The 19749-nt window shown below is 42.2% G+C and overlaps 1 protein-coding gene across 1 annotated transcript in view; it reads left to right on the top strand.

The window, feature by feature from the left end:
* Positions 1-2042: 2042 nt before the first annotated feature.
* LOC308279033 (induced myeloid leukemia cell differentiation protein Mcl-1 homolog) overlaps positions 2043-19749 on the top strand; it is a gene marked incomplete at both ends in the record, with an annotated part of 29331 nt that continues 11624 nt past the window's right edge. Inside the window, one exon of the mRNA XM_080718999.1 lies at positions 2043-2810. Coding sequence (XP_080575125.1) covers positions 2043-2810 — 768 coding nt within the window. The remainder of the gene's footprint in view (positions 2811-19749) is intronic.

Below are 19749 nucleotides of genomic sequence, written 5' to 3'. Positions count from 1 at the left end.
CTTTCTTTCCTTGGCACTGGTAATTCAACCCAGAGGCATTCTACCTCTGACCTACACAGCCTGATTTTATTTCTTATTTGGAGACAGGGTCTCACTAAGCTGTGAAGGGCCTCACTAAGTTTTTGAGGCTGGCTTTGAACCTGCAATTCCTGTCTCAGCCTCCCAAGTATTGGGATTACAAGGGTGTGCCACCATTCCAGGCTGCCAGTTGATCTTTGACAAGGACGTCAAAAACATCCACTGGAGAAAAGACTGCCTTCTCAACAAATGGTATTAGGAAAAAATAATTATCTATATGTAGAAGAATGGAATTAGACCCCATCCTCTCACCCTGCACAAGAGTCAACTCAAGATGGAGTTGACCTGGAAATTAGATCAGAGACTTCAAAACTACTAGAAAAGGGTATAGACAGCCAGGCGTGGTGGCACTGCTTGTAATCCCAGCATTTGGGAGGCTGAGACAGGAAGAACGCGGTTCGCGGACAGCCTCAGCTGCTACTTAGTGAGGTCCTTTGCAACTCAGTGAGACCGTGTTTCAAAATAAAGAATAAAAAATAGGCCTGGCATGTAGCACAGAGGTAGAATGCCCCTGGGTTCCATCCCCAGTACAGAAAGAAAGAAAGAAAGAAAGAAAGAAAGAAAGAGAATAGGGCATAGAGGTACTTTCCAACATATAAGCACTGGTAGAAACTTCTTCAGTAAGACCCTCAAAGAAGCCTGGCACGGTGGTGCATGCTTGTAATTCCAGCATTCGGGAGGCTGACACTGGAGGATAATGGTTTGCGGACAGCCTCAGCTACTTAGTGAGGTCCTCTGCAACTTAGTGAAACCCTGTTTCAAAATAAAGAAAAAAATAGGGCAGGGGTGTAGCTCAGAGGTCGAATGGCCCTGGGTTCCATCTCCAGACCCGCAAAAAAGACCCTCAAAGATCCAACATTAAACAAGAATCAATACATAGAATGGCATTAGATTAAAAAGCTTCTTTGCAGCAAAGGAAAACATCAAGAGTCTAAAGAGAGAGCCTACGGAATGGAAGAAAATCTTTGCCAGCTATTTCTCTGATAGAGAACTGATATCGCCGAGCGTGGTGGCGCACGCTTGTAATCCCCGCGCTTGGGAGGTTGAGACAGGGGGATCGCACGGGTTCGAAGCCAGCCTCAGCTACTTAGTGAGGCTTTCAGCAACTTAGTGAGACCCTGTTTCCAAATAAAGTATAAAAAAAAATAGGTCTGGGAGTATAGCCTGGAGGAAAAAAGCCTCTGGGGTCCACCCCCAGTAACACCAAAAAAAAAAAAAAGAGAGAGAACTAATATCTAGTTCTAATATCTAGAACTAATATCTATATACAACGAAATTTTAAAAACTTAACACTAAAAAAAAAAAACCTGCTGGACGTGGGCGGGGCCTGGGGCGGGGCCTGGGGCGGCGCGCTCCCCGCGCAGGCGTGGCTCGGGGGCGGGCGGTTTCTTTGGGAACCACTTGGGCTGCCCAGCGCCGGGCTCCCAGCCCCAGAGGCGGTCTCGGGGTAATCGCGACCGAGCGGGGTTCGCCAGTAGTCCGAGAGGCACCTTCGCTGTGAGTTGAGGACTGCTGGAACCAACCGGAGACTTGGCGCCCACATAGACCATATAACGTGTTGTGGGGAGGGCAGGGGCTGAGGGGAGCCCCGGAGAACTCAGAGCCCATCATTCCAGCAGCTTCCAGAGCATTCGAGAATGTTTCTGTGCCTGCCTTCTCTCTTTTGTGTGAACTGTTTTATATCAAACTTCCGTTCCACTTGAAGAGCTCCAAGAGGGAAAGGTGAGAATACGGGCAGAACCCAGTTCCTCAAAGTCTGACAGACAAGCAGTCACCACCCGTGCCTGTGTGTAGTAAAAGGGAAGCTGGAGTGTATGTGATGCACATTGAACAGAACCGTCGTTCTGCGCGCTGGAATCGGAGTTCCTGGCTTTGAATCTGCCACTTGCTACTTCTGTGATTTGGGACAGGTCTTAGGATTTTGTCTCTTATAAAAAGAAATGCTGACTTTACAACTCCAGGAGATGGAAGCTCCAGCCACGACCGGGTCTCCAAAAGTTCCATCGCCAGCCACGACCGGGTCTCCAAAAGAGAAGCTGGATGGATATGAGCCCAAGGAGGAGCTGGATGGGTACGAGCCAGAGCCCCTCCTCAGGGAGCAGCCATCTGCTCTGCCCTTACAGGTATTAGTCCAAGAAGCCAGTAAGAGCCCCAGCATGGACGGATCACTACCCTGGATGCCACTCCCTGCAGTGGAGGAGGACACGTTGTACCAGCAGTCACTGGAGATCATCACCAGGTACCTTCAGGAGCAGGCAACCGGCTCCAAAGATATGAAACCTCTGGGAAGCTTTGGGGCCACCAGCAGGAGGGCCCTGGAGACCCTACGGCAGGTTGGGGACCTTGTGCAGCACAAACACAAGATGGTTTTCCAAGGAATGCTTCAGAAACTGGACATCAAAAACACAAACAACCTCAAATATTTTTTTCAGATAACAGTCCATGTTTTCACTGATGGTATAACAAACTGGGGCAGGATTGTGACTCTAATTTCTTTTGGTGCATTTGTGGCCAAACACTTGAAGAGTATAAACCAAGAGAGCTGCATTGAACCATTAGCAGAAAATATTACAGATATTCTCATAAGAACGAAACGGGACTGGCTAGTCAAACAAAGAGGCTGGGATGGGTTTGTGGAGTCCTTTTGTGTAGAGGACCTAGAAAGCCAAGTCAGAAGGAAGCTACTGGCTTTTGTAGGTATTGCTGGAGTAGGAGCTTGCTTGGCGTATATAGTAAGATGGATTTGTAAATGCAATAATTGACTCTTAATCAACTCCAGCCACCCAAGCCACATACTTATGTGATTTATGTATTTAGGAAGTCAAACTTAAAGCTACCCAAGTTATATAACCTCTAAGACTTCCACTCTAGCAAACTAGCCAAAAAGCAAGTGGCAAGAAAGCTATGGCTAACAAGAATATGTGGGGAAAGTAGTTCCCTTTGAAGAATCACAGTTTCAGCTTATTGCCTAAAACTTCATTTTGGGAAAACAAGAAGGAAGACTTAGATTTAGTGAAGATGGTAGGGTGGTCAGATGCAATTTCTTTGTCTAGAACTAGAAGAGTAGCCAGTAGTCAGAATAGTCATAGAATCTATTTGAATATGCTCACTGAATTCATTGCTTAGTGTTAAAAAGGAAGGTACTGATAATGCCAGTGACCTGTATAAAATGGATTTAAGCTAAAAGTAATTGAACTATGCATAAAGCCTCAGTATTGTACATGTGTGAAGGGGAGGTTTGCTTCTCTGTAATTAGCTTTCCCAAATATATTCCTTGGTGAATAGAATGTCTAAGTGTTCAGGACTTTATGTCTGTTCTACTTTGACTTGGTTTAAATGTTTCATAGTTTATTATCCTAGTAATGGCCAAGAATACTTGACTTAAGTCTCAATAATTAGGTATAAATATGGATTGTCCTCAATTGTAAGACAAAACAACTAGTACATGTCTGTGAAATTTAGGACATTCTTGTGGCTAACTGCGGTTCCCAGCAGGAGATAAAAGGCAAATACTTCAGGCAGAACAACATGGTATTCCCTACAGATCATCCCATGTTCCTATGTACAGGTAAAAGACATAAAGGGAGGAAAGTCTAGAATTTGATAAGATTTTTTCCATAGCCTTTTGATATTTGTAACTTTTATAGTTAGACATGTTTCTTACAGCTTTTCTATTCTAAACTTTGTCGTGGTCAGTTCTAGAGTATATACAGAAGCAATTGACATGATTTATGCAACCTTGTTGTAGTGTAACAAATCTGATTCAGAACTATGCAGATATTAGTTTCCCCATCTGATTTTAGTATTCTTTAGATAGGCTTTTATTTGAGAACCTGGGATTAAGAGATTGTGGAATAAAAGTTAACCCTTTAAGTTGTATATAGATTTTCAATATCTGAGTAAAAAAATGGAGGTTTAAGATGTTTTTGTTGGGGTTTTTTTTTTTTTTGGTGGTACTGGGGTTCCTGGAAGCCCTTCTACCTCCGGGCTACACTCCCAGACCTATTTTATATTTTTTTATTTGGAAACAGGGTCTCCTAAGCCAGCGCAGCGCGCGCGGCTGGCTTCGAACCTGCGTGATCCTCCTGTCTCTGCCTCCCAAGCGCGGGGATTACAAGCGTGCGCCACCACGCCCGGCTAAGATGTTTTGGATGGAGGGTAGATTAGTGACTTAAAAATAATAGACTCTGATTAGGCAACTACTCATTTGAGCTCCTTCCATTTGACCTAATTTAACTGGTGACAGAGTTTATGAGCTCATATTTATGTATTTTTTTCACTATTGGGGAATTGAGACCAGAGGCATTCTATCTCCAACTTATAACCAGACCTTTTTAATTTTATTTTTTGTTTTGAAAATAAAGTCATCAAAACAAAAGGGTTCTGAGAGTCTTGCTGAGTTGCTGAGGCTGGTCTTGAACCTGTGATTCTTCTGTCTCATCCTCCCAAGTACTGGAATTACAGGTGTGTGCCACCACGCCTGGCCCATGAGTTCATCTTTAAAGCTTTTACTAAAATATTTTCAACTTTTCCAAGTTGGACTTATTAGCATTGTGTTTGTATAAAGATTTCATTGGGTGGAGAGAGACGTTTGATCTTTTTCTTCGTAATAAATTGTAAAATGAAAAAAAAATTGTAAAATGATGGCTTAGAAAAGCACGCAAGGGCGACCGTGATGCTATTATGGAACTTTCTTGCTAAACACAGGTTTAAGTCTAGTATGTCAATAAAACAAATACTTTTTTTCTTTTGTGTGTGTGTGTGTGGTACTGGGGAATTGAACCAAAAGCATTCTACCTCCAACTTAGACCCCTATCCTTTTTTTTTATTGTTTTGCTTTGAAACTGGGTGTCGCTGGATTGTTGAAAGTCCTTTTAAGTTGCTGAGGCTGGTCTCCAAAGTTGTATCACCCTGTCTTACTCTCTCAAGTTATCAAGTACTGGGCTTACAGGCATGAGTCATATGCCTAGCTTATTGTTTCTTTTCTTTATTTTAAAGATGCTGGGAATTGAACTCAGAGGCATTCTACCTCTGAGCTATACCCACCTGTCTTTTTTTTTTTTTTTTCAGGTCTGGCGATAGAACCCAAGGGCATTCAACCCCCGAGCTCCACCCTCTGCCCTATTTTTTATTCTTTTATTTTGAAACAGGGTCTCAACTAAGTTGCAGAGGGCCTCACTAAGTAGCTGAGGCTGTCCGAACTGCTACCCTCCAGTCTCAACCTCCCAAATGCTGCTGGGATTACAAGGGTGCGCCGCCACGCCCAGCCCCACATGCCCTTTTTATTGTTTAAAACAGGTTCATGCTGAGTTGTTGAGAGTCACTAGCCTCGGACCTGAGATCTTCCTGTGTCCACCTCCCCAGTACTGGGATTACAAGCCTTCACCACCATGTCTGGCTTTTTGTTTCTTCCCTTAAAAGAGAAACTAATGTTCACATCTAAGAGAGTTTTTTAGATTACTGCACTAAACTATAGGGGTAGTACATGTGTCGTATTTAATACTTTACAGATTTCGCAAATCTGTAAAAATTGCAAGATGTTTGGAATTTTGTTTTTGTTCTATAAATTTTGTAGATGTGTTTTCAAACTGCTAATTATTTCTAGAGGTGTGGGTGGGAGTAGGGTAAGGTTAAGGTCCTTATATCCAACTGTTCTCATTTATGTGAACCAAGTAATTTAATTTTTCCAGTGTTCTACTTGCAGTGTTTTCATTCCTATGTCCATCTTACATAACTAAAAAATTTTTTACAAAAAATAAATAACCCATAGCCGAGTGTGGTGGCACACTGTTGTAATCCAAGTACTTGGGAGGCTGAGACAGGAGGATAGCAAGTTTGCAGCCAGCTTCTACATCTTAGTGAGGCCCTCTGCAATTTAATGAGACCTTGTTTCAAAATAAAAAAATAAAACAGGACTGGGGTTAGAGCTCAGAGTTAGAACGCCCCTGGGTTCAATCCCCAGTAACACACACACACACACACACACACACACACACACACACACACTAAAAATGGCAGTTGAACTGAGTAGATACTTCACAAAAAGAAAGGCAATTAGCCAATAAATATATGAAAAGATGTTCAACATCATTATCAATCAGAGAAATGCAAGTCAAAACTATACTGAGATTTCCATTTAACTCCAGTTAGAATGGCAATTATCGAGAATGCAAATAAATGCTGGTGAGGATGTGGAAAAATAGGAACTTGTACAGTTGGTAGAATTGTAAATTGATACAGTTGTGATGGAGATCAGTGTAAAGATTCTTCATAAGACTGATATTTGAACCACTATATCCCAGCTACATCATTTTTAGAGATCTTTCCAAAGAAACTGAAGTGAGACTATTAATAGTGATACATGAATATTCATGTTTATGGCACAATTTACAATAGCCAAACTATGAAACCAGTTATTATCAGCAGATGAATGGATTATGAAACTAGGGCATATACACACAATGAAATTTTACTCAGCCATAAAGAAGAGCAAAATTATGTCACTTGCAGGAAAATGGATGGAACTACGGAATATTTATGTGAAGCGAGCTTACCTTTTCCCAGAAAGTGAATGGTCATATGTCTTCACTCACATGTGGAAGCTGGAGAGAAATTGGATAACAAAGGAATTTCAGATAAACAGGGAAGGATACTAGAAGAATACTGAAAAGAGATTTGAAGATGGGGGAGGTGAGGGGGAGACTTGGTAGAGGGAACAGTTTAAAGAATGCTATATTAATATATAAAGTGATCAATAACAACTCCAATATTATTTGTGTGGGGGGATGTGCTGGTATTGAAAACTTGCTTTGGAGCCGGGCGTGGCGCACGCTTGTAGTCCCCGTGCTTGGGAGGCTGAGACAGGAGGACCGCGCAGGTTCGAAGCCAGCCTCAGCTACTTAGTGAGGCTCTCAGCAACTTACTGAGACCCTGTTTCCAAATAAAATATAAAATGGGTCTGGGAGTATAGCCCGGAGGTAGAAAGCCTCTGGGTTCCACCCCCAGTACCACCAAAAATAAAAAAATAATAAAAATAATAAAAAATAATAAAAAAAATGAAGAATTGCTTTGGTATTCATTTCCAAAATGTAAAAAGTAGTCAGGGCCTGGGTGCTGTGCAGGTACTCAGGCAGGGAGGGGGCTTCAGCTGTTTCAATGCAGAGCTCCCCTCTCTCTTTGCCCTTTGTTCTAATGATTAACCTATAGTAAAGCCTTAGAGACAACTAAAGCCTTTAGCCCTAATAAACATATAGAGGCAATCAGTGCCTCTGTTTACCTCCTCTCCTCTGTTACCTGGCCTGGGTATAGGAAAGCTAAACTCCATGTGCTGCTTCAAAACACCCATAGTTGATGAGCAACCAGTACAGCCCAATACAATAAAGGCAAAGGCCAGGTAGATTATTGCCCCCTGCACTTAGTGAGCGCACTGTCCAGAGACAAAGAGCCACCACCTGCCTAAGGAATAAGTTACTAGCCCACTGCCTTGGTAATACTGATAAAAAGATACCAATACAAAATCTATTTAAAGGCTGGGGTACCAAAAAGGGCCAGAGTTCATTTTCAGGCTCTCCAGTGTGTCTGCCAGCACCCTACTTTTCTCTTCTCTTTCTATTTCCTACTGATTTTGTAATAAAGATGTGTGAAAACTATGCCGAGCTGCCTATTAGTTTCCTTTTTCTTGTTCAACAAACTAGTTGAATAAGAAAAAGAGCCCATGGCACCATTTAACCGTAACAGGGAGTGGGTAACAGGGAGTGGAAGGGAGCAGGGTGGGATTCAGAAGTAAACAAGAAATGCCGTGTGCATATATGTTTCTCTCACTCTGAACCTCATTATAATGTATATTTATTTATCTATTTATTTATTTTTGTGGGTCTGGGGATGGGACTCAGGAGCATTCAACCTCCGAGCTACACCCCCTGCCCTATTTTTTATTCTTTATTTTGAAACAGGGTCTTACTAAGTTATGGAGGGCCTCACTAAGTCGCTGAAGCTGCTCACAAAATGCAATCCTCCTGTCTCAGCCTCCCAAATGCTGGGATTACAAGTATGCGCCACCACGCCTGACTTATGATGTATATTTATAATGCACCAATTAAAAATTTTTAACTTCTTTCTTTAAATAAATTTTTCTAATACATTTACCTGGTATTGCACACTTAATTTAATATTTTTTGCTCTGCTTTTTGCTTTGTCTAAGTAGCAGCAGCTTTATGGCTCTATTTATATTGGGCTTTTTCCTCTCCCGATGTTTTTACTTGGGAACTGGCTATTCTAAGGTTAACTTTCATGCTTACTGGGGAATAAGAAAGAAGAGATGTTGCCTTTTAGGGTATCCTAAAGTGGGAATAAACAGTGATGATGGCCAATGTAGAGGTCAAAGTGGTCACCTGAAATATTTTTCAGTGTCCCCATGGTTGACACTCTGCCTTGTCCATCCCCAGCTGTACAAGTTTCCCCCTTGTTAGTGTTATACAATGAAAATCCGTGACAGACTCTGTTTTGGTTTCAAAAAGCTTTATATCTGATAGGTACAATGGGTAATACACATCCACGAAGTCTCCTGTTTTCTACCTTCTTTGGCTAGAAAAATGGCTGAGCCAAGAACCCCCAAAATCTTGAGATAACCCACATTCTCCCTCAAATGTCTATTTTCTACTTTGCTAACTAAATCTCTGTGTCTCTGATTGGTACAGGCTGAAATTCTTTACTTCATGGAAACCAAGGACCTTGCCAGTCCTGAGGTGGATTTCCCTTTGGTGGAACTTCTAGGACCCCCCCCCCCCCACTGAATCAACCTTCCTCCTGTGACAGATATGTTACCAGTTTACAAAAAGTAATTCAGAAGGCCCTAGTTGTGGTTTCTGTATAGTGGAGTTGAGGTGAATTTAACCTTTTATTTGTATTTTTGAGTTCTCAACACTCACACATTTAGCATAGTGAGATTAACAACAGAAGAAACAGTCAAAGTGCCCCTGTGGGAACCTTGGCCCTATGGCTTAAGAAAGCACCTTAAGGACCTGGCATGGTGGTGCATGCCCGTAATCCCAGTACTTGGAAGGCTGAGACAGGAGGATCACAGGTTTGAGCACAGCCTCAGTAACTTAGCGAGATTCTCAGTAACCTAGAGTCTTTGTTTCAAAGTAAATAAAAAATAAAAGAAAATAGGGCTTGGGTGTAGCTTAAGGTAGCTTCAGGGTTTGAAGCTTATTACCACACGCATACACACAAAAAGCACTATCAGGCTAGAAATCAAAGAAAGTCACATTAAATATGTTTCTTTTTGTAACTCTTTTATCGGAATGGCAAGAAGTTTTTTTTTTGTTTGTTTTTGTTTTTTTTTTTTTTTGACTGAGAATTGTACTTTTTCCAAACACAAAGGGCGGAGAGAAGAGGAATGGTGAATGGATTTGTAGCCTCTTACTGCCATCATGTGGCCAAAAGAGTTCAATAGTCACAGAAGAAAGTCCATTAGGATGTTCTTTCTCTCTGACCTCTTTAGACCCAGAGACCCACTGAGCCACCAGGACAAGACAGGTGGGAAGGCTATCTGTACGTTCAGGGAGCCCACCATGTAACTAGTGGTTGCAGGGGCGGAAGAGGGTCTCATAAATGCATTTGCACTCTGAGGTTTTAGCCAGCTTTTATACCACTGTAACCCAAACACCTGACATACAAAACCCAGAGAAAGATTGATTTGCTCATCAACCTGGAGATTTCCGAGGTCATAGCCCACTGATCAGAATGATGCAGCCCTGTAATCTCAGTACTTGGAAGGCGAACACATGAGGATCGCCAGGTTGGAGGCCAGTCTCAGCAACTTAGTGAGACCTTGTTTCACAATAAAGAATAAAATAGTGCTGGGGTGTAGCTCCCAGGTAGAACAACCCTGGGTAACACACACAGACACACACAGACACACACACACACACACACACACACACACACACACACACACGGAAGTCATAGTCTATTTTGTGGCTGGCTTCCAAGTAGGAACTCTTGCTACATATCTCCAAGGTATCATGATGGGGAACAGAGCGCAAAAAAGCGCAAAAAGGTCAGAGCTCCGAGCTGTGCCTGGGGAGAGTCAGGGACATACCTTGTATTGAGCCTGCACCTTGCCCCCATGGATTTGTCCCAGCCCTGAGTGCTTCTGAGAATGGCTGCCTTGTCTAAGCCATGAGGTCTGGGGCACACTTTTTTTTCAGGTCTAGGGATGGAACCCAGGGGCATTTAACCTCCGAGCTTCACCCCCTACCATATTTTTTACTCTTTATTTTGAAACCGGGTCTCACTGAGTTGCAGAGGGCCTCACTAAGTAGCTGAGGCTGTCCACGAACCGCAATCCTCTGGTCTCAGCCTCCTGAATGCTGGGATTACAAGCTTGAGCCACCACGGCTGGCTTGGGGAACATTTTAAATCCAATCATTTTAAATCTTCATAGCCACGGACCAAGCTTATTTCATGAATAGTTACTTCTGCTCCCTGTGCTAGTGGCCTTTACTGAGAGGCTCACATGAGACCGAGGACAGGGGAGACTTTAGACCTGGTATTATTGGGTGATGATCTCTCCTCAGCTCTGTTTCCCATAAGAAAGATTTCAAATGGAAATCTAGAGGAACATAAGAGGTTTATTTAAGAAAGTGGAGGTACAGTTAAAGGGAAGGCCATGATAAATGGGTTATGTTCCAGAGAAAGGATATGGAATGGAATGCTTTCTGGAGTGAAAACTCTGGCAGGTTGTACACGTGGCACGTATTACTCCGTCTGGAAATCTTCTCCTTCATGTATATGCATTTGGGGAAGTCACTACCTCTTTTTTACACCATAGCTTTGTTGCACCTGTGCCAAATTCACCATACTGGAAAATTTCCCATCTATGCCTAAGTAAAACCACCAGGGGCAATGTGAATGGAATCCTAACTGCAGGGGTTATCTTTGGGTGAGTTAGGGGTTGTTATGCATGCAGTAAGTTTAGCCTCCAGATAACACTGCTGTTCTCTAACCAGGGCCACCACTGAACTTCATGTTTCCTTTCTTAAGGGCTTGCTCAATTTTTCTCAGAGCAATTCAAATCTTGCCCTGCCCTGCTAATTTCTACCTATCTGCCCAACATTTCCTCTGTCCCCTCAAAGAACTGGATACCCTAAAAATAATCAGACAGGGGTGATAGACTATCTTCTATGGGAAGCTTCAGGGGTGGAGATAGGTCAGGATCTCCCATTCTTGCTCTCTGTCAGGACAGGGCGGAAACAGGTTATATTCCAGGAGGGCAGGTTGGTCCAAAGGTCTTTCATAAGAGTTGATGTCCAATTTAGTGTTTAGTGATGTTCAATTATTGCTGTCCAGTAAATTGGTCTCGTTAAATTGCTGAGACTGGCCTTAAACCAGAGATCTTGCTTTTTCAGCCCCCTACATATTGGGTTTACAGGCATGTGTGACCATGCCAAGCTTATTTTTATATTTATTCCTCCAGATTAAACTTGAGTAACTTTGTCGATGCCTCCCACATTTAGGATTTTAAACATTAGTGTTCACTGAAATCTGCATATTAATTTGGGAAGAAATGACATCTTTTAAATAATTTCCTACCCAAGAATGTGTCTTACTCTTTTATTTATTGATTTACTTCCTTTACCTTCTAAGAAGTTTTGCCACTCTCTCCATGTAAATATGGAATATTTCTCTTTTTTTTGTGAGTCTGAGGATGGAACCCAGGGGCATTCGTCCTCTGAGCTATATCCCCTACCCTATTTTTTATTCTTTATTTTGAAACCGGGTCTCACTGAGTTGCAGAGGGCCTCATTAAGTAGCTGAGACCATCTGCGAAGTGGTATCCGCCTGACTCAGCTTCCCAAATGCTGGGATAAATGTGGAATATTTATTTTTAAAAACATTTCTAATGTTTTCAATTTTTCTCATAGTGACTAGAACGTGGTTTGAAAATGAGTAGGGAATATGAAGGCTCATTGATGTCCTCCTATAATACTAAAGGCTCAACCCTGAGTCTTGCAAACAGTAGGCCAGTACGCTTTCACTGTGTGACACTCCCAGCCCTTTGTGTGTGTGTGTGTGTGTGTGTGTGTGTGTGTGTGTGTGTGTGTGTGTGGTGTTAAATGTATGTGTATTACTAGAGCCTGAACCCAGGGAAAAGTATAATCTCTGCTCTTTATAATTTTTTTTTTTTTTTTTTGCGGTACTGAGGATGGAACCCAGGTGCATTTTACCTCCAAGCTACACCCACAGTCCTATTTTTATTCTTTATTTTGAAACAGGGTCTCACTGAGTTGCAGAGGGCCCCACTAAGTAGCTGAGGCTGTCCGCAAATTGCGATCCTCCTGTCTCAGCCTCCCAAATGCTGGGATTACAAATGTGAACCACCACGCCCAGTTTATCTTTGCAATTGTTCTGTGCAACTCTTCTTCTTCTTCTTCTTCTTCTTCTTCTTCTTCTTCTTCTTCTTCTCCTTCTCCTTCTCCTTCTCCTTCTCCTTCTTCTTCTTTGGTGGTACTGGGGCTCCTGGAAACCCTTCTCCCTCTGGGCTACACTCCCAGACCCATTTTTATAGTTTTACTTGGAAACAGGGTCTCCTAAGCCAGCAAGGCTGGCTTCGAACCTGTGCGATCCTCCTGTCTCCACCTCCCATGTGCAGGGATTATAAGCGTGTGCCACCACGCCAGGCTCTGTGCAACTATTCTAGAATAAAAAAGTTATTTGAATTATCCAAGCTAGCACATGCAAACCCTGAGTTCTATCCCCAATAACACATACATGCAGAGAGAGAGAGAGAGAGGGAGAGAGAGAGAGAGAGAGAGAGAGAGAGAGAGAGAGAGAGAGAGAGAGAGAGAGAGAGGTCACTCTTACACCTTTTGCTCAAATTGAGCAAATATTTGTTTGCCACATTTGTTTTTATTATTTTTCTATTCATATATCTCTATGTTTTTAAATGATTTTTTTCTATTCATACATCTCCATCTACCTAATCTTTGCTGAAATTTTGAGAGCATGTAATAATTGCATGAACATTTTTAATTGATCCACTAATAACCTGGATAACATTTTCCTCATACATGATTATGTATTTTAGCTATTTGCTATTTCCATTAATCTAGAAAAGTTACTAGTCATTTTACATTATGAATCCTGGATCACAATGTTATATACGTGATATTGTATCCGGACCACAAATTTTTATTTTACAACTTTATTGGGGCATAATTTACAAACAATGGAATCCACTAATTATGTGTGTATATTCACAAGGTTGAGTAAATATATACAGTTGTGCAACCAGAACATTCCTGATTTAGAACCCCCCCTCAAAATTCTGTTTAGTCTATTTACAGTCAATTCTGCTTTCCCCAATGTACAATGTCAACTGATAATCTTTCTATAGCTTTACCTTTTCTATAAATTCTTATAGATGGACTAATACCGTATGTAGACCTTTCTGCCCAGCTTCTTTAATATTGCTTTTGAATTTCATTCATGTTGTAGAATAAATCATCTCTTCTTTTTTGCCAGATAACATTTATTTCATAAATATACTACAATTTATCAATTTACTAGTTCATAGAATTGTGCATGGAACCCAGGGGCATTCTACCTCTGAGCTACATCCCAGCCCTATTTTCTTTTTTTATTTTGAATCAGAGTCTCACTAAATTTCTGAGGCTGGCTGCATACCTTCTGTCCTTTCAGCATATGCCACTATTATTTTGGGGGGGATGTACTGGGGCTGGAACCCAGGGGCATTCAAACTCTAAGCTACACCCCCAGCCCTATATTTATTCTTTATTTTAAATTTTTATTCTTTTTTTAAATTGGTGATACTGGGAATGGAACCCAGAGGCTTTTCTACCTCTGGGCTATACTCCCAGACCTGCTTTTTATATTTTATTTGGAAACAGGGTCTCACTAAGTTGCTGAGAGAGCATTACTCAGTAGCTGAGGCTGGCTTCGAACCTGTGCAATCTTCCTGTCTCAGCCTCTCAAGCGCTGGGATTATAAGCATGTGCCGGGGTCTCACTGAGTTGCAAAGAACCTCACTAAGTAGCCGAGGCTGTGCTTGAACCAAGTTCCTCCTGTCTCAGCCTCCCAAATGCTGGGTTTACAAGTGTGTGCCACCACGCCCGGCTTGTGCTACTATTACTTTAAATAGTAATTTAAGTCATAGTGATGAAATAAAATAAAACTAAGCCTGGCATGGTGGCACATGCTTGTAATCCCAACGCTTGGGAGGCTGAGACAGGAGGATCGCACAGGTTCGAAGCCAGCCTCGGCTACTTAGTGAAACCCTGTTTCCAAATAAAAATATAAAAATAGGTCTGGGAGTATAGCCTGGAGCTAGAAAAGCCCCTGGGTTCTACCTTCAGTACCACCAAAATAAAATAAAATAAAACTAAACATCAGCAAGCCAATAGTGTAATGAAGAATCAAATTACCCAAATGATGGTTTGGATAAATTTGTATACACATATAAAACATAGTTATGTGCCACTTAATGACATTTCAGTCAATAAAGGTCGGCATGTATGACAGAGGTCTCAAAGTGGAAACATGGGTCCTGGTATGGTAGCACATGCCTAGGTCCCAGATGGCCACCTGGACAATTCAGTGAAACCTTGTCTCAAATATGTATATTTTACTGGAGATGGAACCCAGGGGCATTCTATCTCCAAGCTACACCCTCAGCCCTATTTTTTTTTTTTTTTTTTTAGTACTGGGGATGGAACCCAGGGGCATTCTACCTCCAAGCTACACACCCAGCCCTATTTTTTATTCTTTATGTTTGGAACAGGGTCTCACTGAGTAGCAAAGGGCCTCACTAAATAGCTGAGGCTGGCAGCAAACCGGGATTCTCCCATTTCAGCCTCCCAAATGCTGGTATTACAAGCATGCGCCACCACACCTGGCTAGTGTCTAACTTTTTTAGAGTCTAACGATACTTTCCAAATCTACTAATCTTTCGAAAAATGGTAACTAAAAGGAAAATAAGAAAAAAAAACAAAATAGGAAATGAATCAAATAGAAATTGAAATATTAATTTGTAATTTCAAAATCAGCCTCAGTTACTTCGTGAAGCCCTCTGTAACTTAATTTGATTCTGTTTCAATAAAAAAGAATAAAAGTTAGGGCAGGAGGTATATCTTAGAGGTAGAATACCCCGGGTGTACCAGTATTGGGAATGGCCTAGGAATATTTGAGAAAGTATGATTATTAATATATTTCAAAAACTGGGTGAGGGGAAAATCTGTGCAAGGACATGGTTTCTGCCTAAAAGCAGGCAACTATTCCAATGTAAATTAACCTAGCTAAAGGTGATTAACAAGTCCATAGGAGAGGAGGACTAGGCCTTTATCTAAAGACAGATCTACATGATAAGCCTGCTAAGATGGTAGGAGGGGTCGACCTTCATTAAAGGAGACACCTTACCACACCTTATTGGGGGAGGTACCTTACAGGGATGTATTATGTGAACAAATGGAGGTCATGGGAGTCCCATGGGAGTCCACGTGTAATCCCTTTGGTGTATTCATTTTGAGTCACTCCCTCGTGCCATTTTGGCATAGGGCTGTATTTCTATCTCCTGTATTTCTATCTTTTCCTCTTTTTCTGTTTTTCTGTTTCTTTGGGGAGTTTTTGGGAAATTATTCCCAGGGGTCTAACAAAGATCCCTGGGGAAAGTTTCCCAAACTGTTAATACCGGGGTTCAATTCCCAGTACTGCATAAATAAATAAGAAAGTAAACAAACAAACAAATAAATAACTAGCTGGGCCTAGTGGCAGGACATTGAACGTGCTAGGTGATTTCTCCAGCTCTATCTTGTATTTTGTTGCATGGATTTACTATAATTCATTTAACCACTTCTATATTTAGGACAGTTCTTTCTTTCTTTCTTTCTTTCTTTCTTTCTTTCTTTCTTTCTTTCTTTCTTTCTTTCTTTCTTCTTTCTTTCTCTTTCTTTCTTTCTTTCTGCAGTACTGGGCATGGAACTCAGGGGCATTCTACTGCCAAGCTACACCCCAGCCCTATTTTCTTAATTTTTATTTTTGAAACAGGGTCTTACTGAGTTGCAAAGGCCCTCACTAAGTAGCTGAGGCTGGCTGTGAACTGGGATCCTCCTTTCTCAGCCTCCAAAATTCTAGGATTATAAGCATGTGCCACCATGCCCCATTTGAAAAATAAATATTTTTTTAAGTAAGATAAGAAGCCACAGTTGTAGCTCAATGGCAGAGCATTCCTGTGTTCAGTCCCCAGTACCAACCACACAAAAGAAGTAGGAATCTGGAGATCAGTTAGGAAGCTCATTTTGATAATGTATCTGATAGTGCCGCATCTTACTGTGATACTTAGCAGTAAAGATAGTTAGAAATTAATAGCTTCAGAATATATTTTGGCAGTAAAGTTGAGTGGAGTTTCTTTTTTTTTTTTTTTTTTTTTTTTTTTGCGGGTCTGGGGATGGAACCCAGGGGCATTTGACCTCCAAGCTACACCCCTGCCCTAATTTTTATTCTTTATTTTGAAACTGGGTCTCACTGAGTTGCAGAGGGCCTCACTAAGTAGCTGAGGCTGTCCACGAACTGTGATCCTCCAGGTCTCAGCCTCCTGAATGCTGGGATTACAAGCGTGCGCCACCACGCCCGGCTGAGTGGAGTTTCTTTTTCTTTTTTCTTTTCTTTTTTTTTTTTTTTTTTGGTGGGTCTGGGGATGGAACCCAGGGGCATTTGACCTCCAAGCTACACCCCTGCCCTAATTTTTATTCTTTATTTTGAAACCGGGTCTCACTGAGTTGCAGAGGCCTCACTAAGTAGCTGAGGCTGTCCGCGAACCGCGATCCTCCAGTCTCAGCCTCCTGAATGCTGGGATTACAAGCGTGCGCCCGGCCTGAGTGGAGTTTCTGATAGACTAATTTTTTAAGATGGCAAACATAGCCGGGCATGGTGGCGCATGCTTGTAATCCCAGCATTCTGGAGGCTGAGACAGGAGGATCGTGGTTCCCCGACAGCCTCGGCTACTTAGTGAGGCCCTCTGCAACTTAGTGAGACCGGTTCAAAACAAAAGAATAAAAAATGGGGCGGGGGGGTGTAGCTTGGAGGTCAAATGCCCCTGGGTTCCATTCCCAAACCCGCAAAAAATAAAAAAATAAGATGGCGAACACATTGAAATTTATGATAATTCTCAGGTGTTGTGGTTGAGCAGCTAGGAGCAGATGATTGGAGGAGACGTGCCTTTAGAATGGAAACTTAATTTTAGGATGCCTGACATCCAAATTGAAATGTCAATGGAGAGTGTCCAGGACTCATAGAAGAGATGAAGTCTGAAGAGTAAATTTGGATTCCACTAGCATATAGATGGTAAGACCAGGTAAAATTACTTGGGGAATGGATTAAGAAAGAGCTGGAAATAGAGCAGTAGGATACTCCAATGTTTAGAGAATGAGGAAAGGAATGGAGCCAGCAGTGGAAAGTGAATTACTAGGAAAATGTATGGAGTCATGAAAGCCATGGAAAGAAATACACTTGGTGATAAGTTGGGTCCTGCACGCATGTGACTTTGTGTCACATGACCTCTGCAGGGCAAGGGAGGGGCTGAAACCCCCACGAGAATTGGGCGTTCCCGCGAGTAAACCCCCATCTCGCGAGATGCATGCCTTTAAAAGGAGAGCCCGCATCCTCAAGCTTAGGACAGGCGCTTGGGCCCCACGGTGCCTCGCCCTGATCCCCGGGAGAGCCGTGCCATTAAAACTTTACATGCCATGTGTACCGGACCTCTCTCGTGTTTTTCACACTCCGCCGTACTCACATTATTTTTACTTTACTCGCATTAATTTTTTATTTTACTTATCACTTGGCCCAAAACTAAATTGAAGCTAAAGAGTTGCCACATTGGCTATCGCCAGAAGGTGGCGGGGTGGTGATGGTAATATATGACTATGTGTTGAATATTTTCTCTTTTCAAGGTATTTGTTAAGCAAGATTTTACACTGGAGATTCTAAGCTGGCAGCCACAGCAGCAATAGCTGGCAGTGGCCAAATAGGATAGGTATTCCTCTGAGAAACCCCGGACATCAGATTTTGGTTTAATAACTGATTGGGACAATATATAGAGACATTTATAGCCATGATTTCCTAACTAAAATATAAGAGAGAAGAGACTGATCAAGGTGGTGGAGATGGCGGCGGCAGCAGCGGCCAGTATTAGGGAAAGGTAGATAAAACCAATCCAACCCGCCTTGAACTGTTGGAGAAATCTCCCCCCAAAAAGACTGCTCCTGTTCCACATGCTTAGGAATACTATGTAAGAAAAATGCTTGGGAGGAGGGCCAAGATGGTGGCGGCGGCAGCGGCCAGTATCAGAGAGAGGCAGGTAGATTCATTCTAATCCATCGTGAACTTTTGAGGAAATCTCCCCGAAAGTAGACTGTGTACCAGTATTGGGAATGGCCTAGGAAGATTTGAGAAAGCTATGATTATTAATATATTTCAAAAATTGGGCGAGGGGCAAATCTGTGCAAGGACTTGGTTTCTGCCTAAAAGCAGGCAACTATTCCAATGTAAATTAACCTAGCTAAAAGTAATTAACAAGTCAATAGGAGAGAACTAGGCCTTTATCTAAAGACCGATCTACAAGATTAGATAAGCTAGCTAAAATGGTAGGAGGGGTCGACCTTCATGAAAGGAGATGCCTCACCACACCTTGCTGGGGGAGGTACCCAGGGTTAAGGGGAGGTACCTTACAGGTACGTTTACTATGTCAGGATTACGTGAACAAGATGGAGGTCATGGGTATAAAAAGGTCGAGTCCACGTGTGATCCCTTTGGTGTATTCATTCGAGTCAGCCCTCCATGCCACTCTGGCATGGGGCTTTATTTCTATTTTCTGTATTTCTATCTTTTTAATAAACTTCTTTAAATCTTCAGCAACTGTCCAAGCTATACATATTTATTCTTAGCTTAGGACTTGAACCCGCGTTTTTTTTTTTTTTTTTCTGGTTTTGATTGTTTTGGGTTTTGTTGTGGTTTGAGAGAAAGTGTGTCCGGGACCCTAACAGGGGTCCCTGGGAACAGTTTCCCCACACCCATACTCTCCCAATCCGTAACAGACTGCACCTGCCCCCTGAGAAACCCTGGACAACAGATTTTGATTTAATACCTAATTGGGACAAAACACAGAAACATTTCCAGTCATGACTTCCTATCTGAAATATAGGAGAGAGAGTGGAAAATGGCGGAATTAGAGTCAAGACACCAGTGTGGTGCCCACCACTGCAAGAAAAGTGATTTTTGGATGGATATCCCAGAAGAGATCAGAAAGCAGACTGCTCCTGCCACACATGCACAGGAATACTTAACAACATACTCTAGGAGAGACCAAGCGGCCAGTATTCAGGAGAGGCAGACAGATCCAACCAAATCCACCTTGAATTTTTGAAGAAATCCCTCCAAAAGTAGACTGTTCCTGCCCCACATGCTCAGGAACTCTGAACATACTATGTAAGAAAAAGTTTAGCAGAGATGGACCAAAATGGTGGTAGCGGTGGTAGCTAATATTTGGGAGAGGCACACAGATGCAATACAATCCACCTTGAATTTTTGAAAATATCTCCCACAAAGTACGCCGGGCGTGGTGGCGCACGCTTGTAATCCCCGCGCTTGGGAGGCTGA

This window comes from Muscardinus avellanarius, assembly GCF_963383645.1.
Source record: "Muscardinus avellanarius genome assembly, chromosome: X".
Taxonomy (NCBI): Eukaryota; Metazoa; Chordata; class Mammalia; order Rodentia; family Gliridae; genus Muscardinus; species Muscardinus avellanarius.
This window is presented reverse-complemented; position numbering and strand designations above follow the sequence as displayed.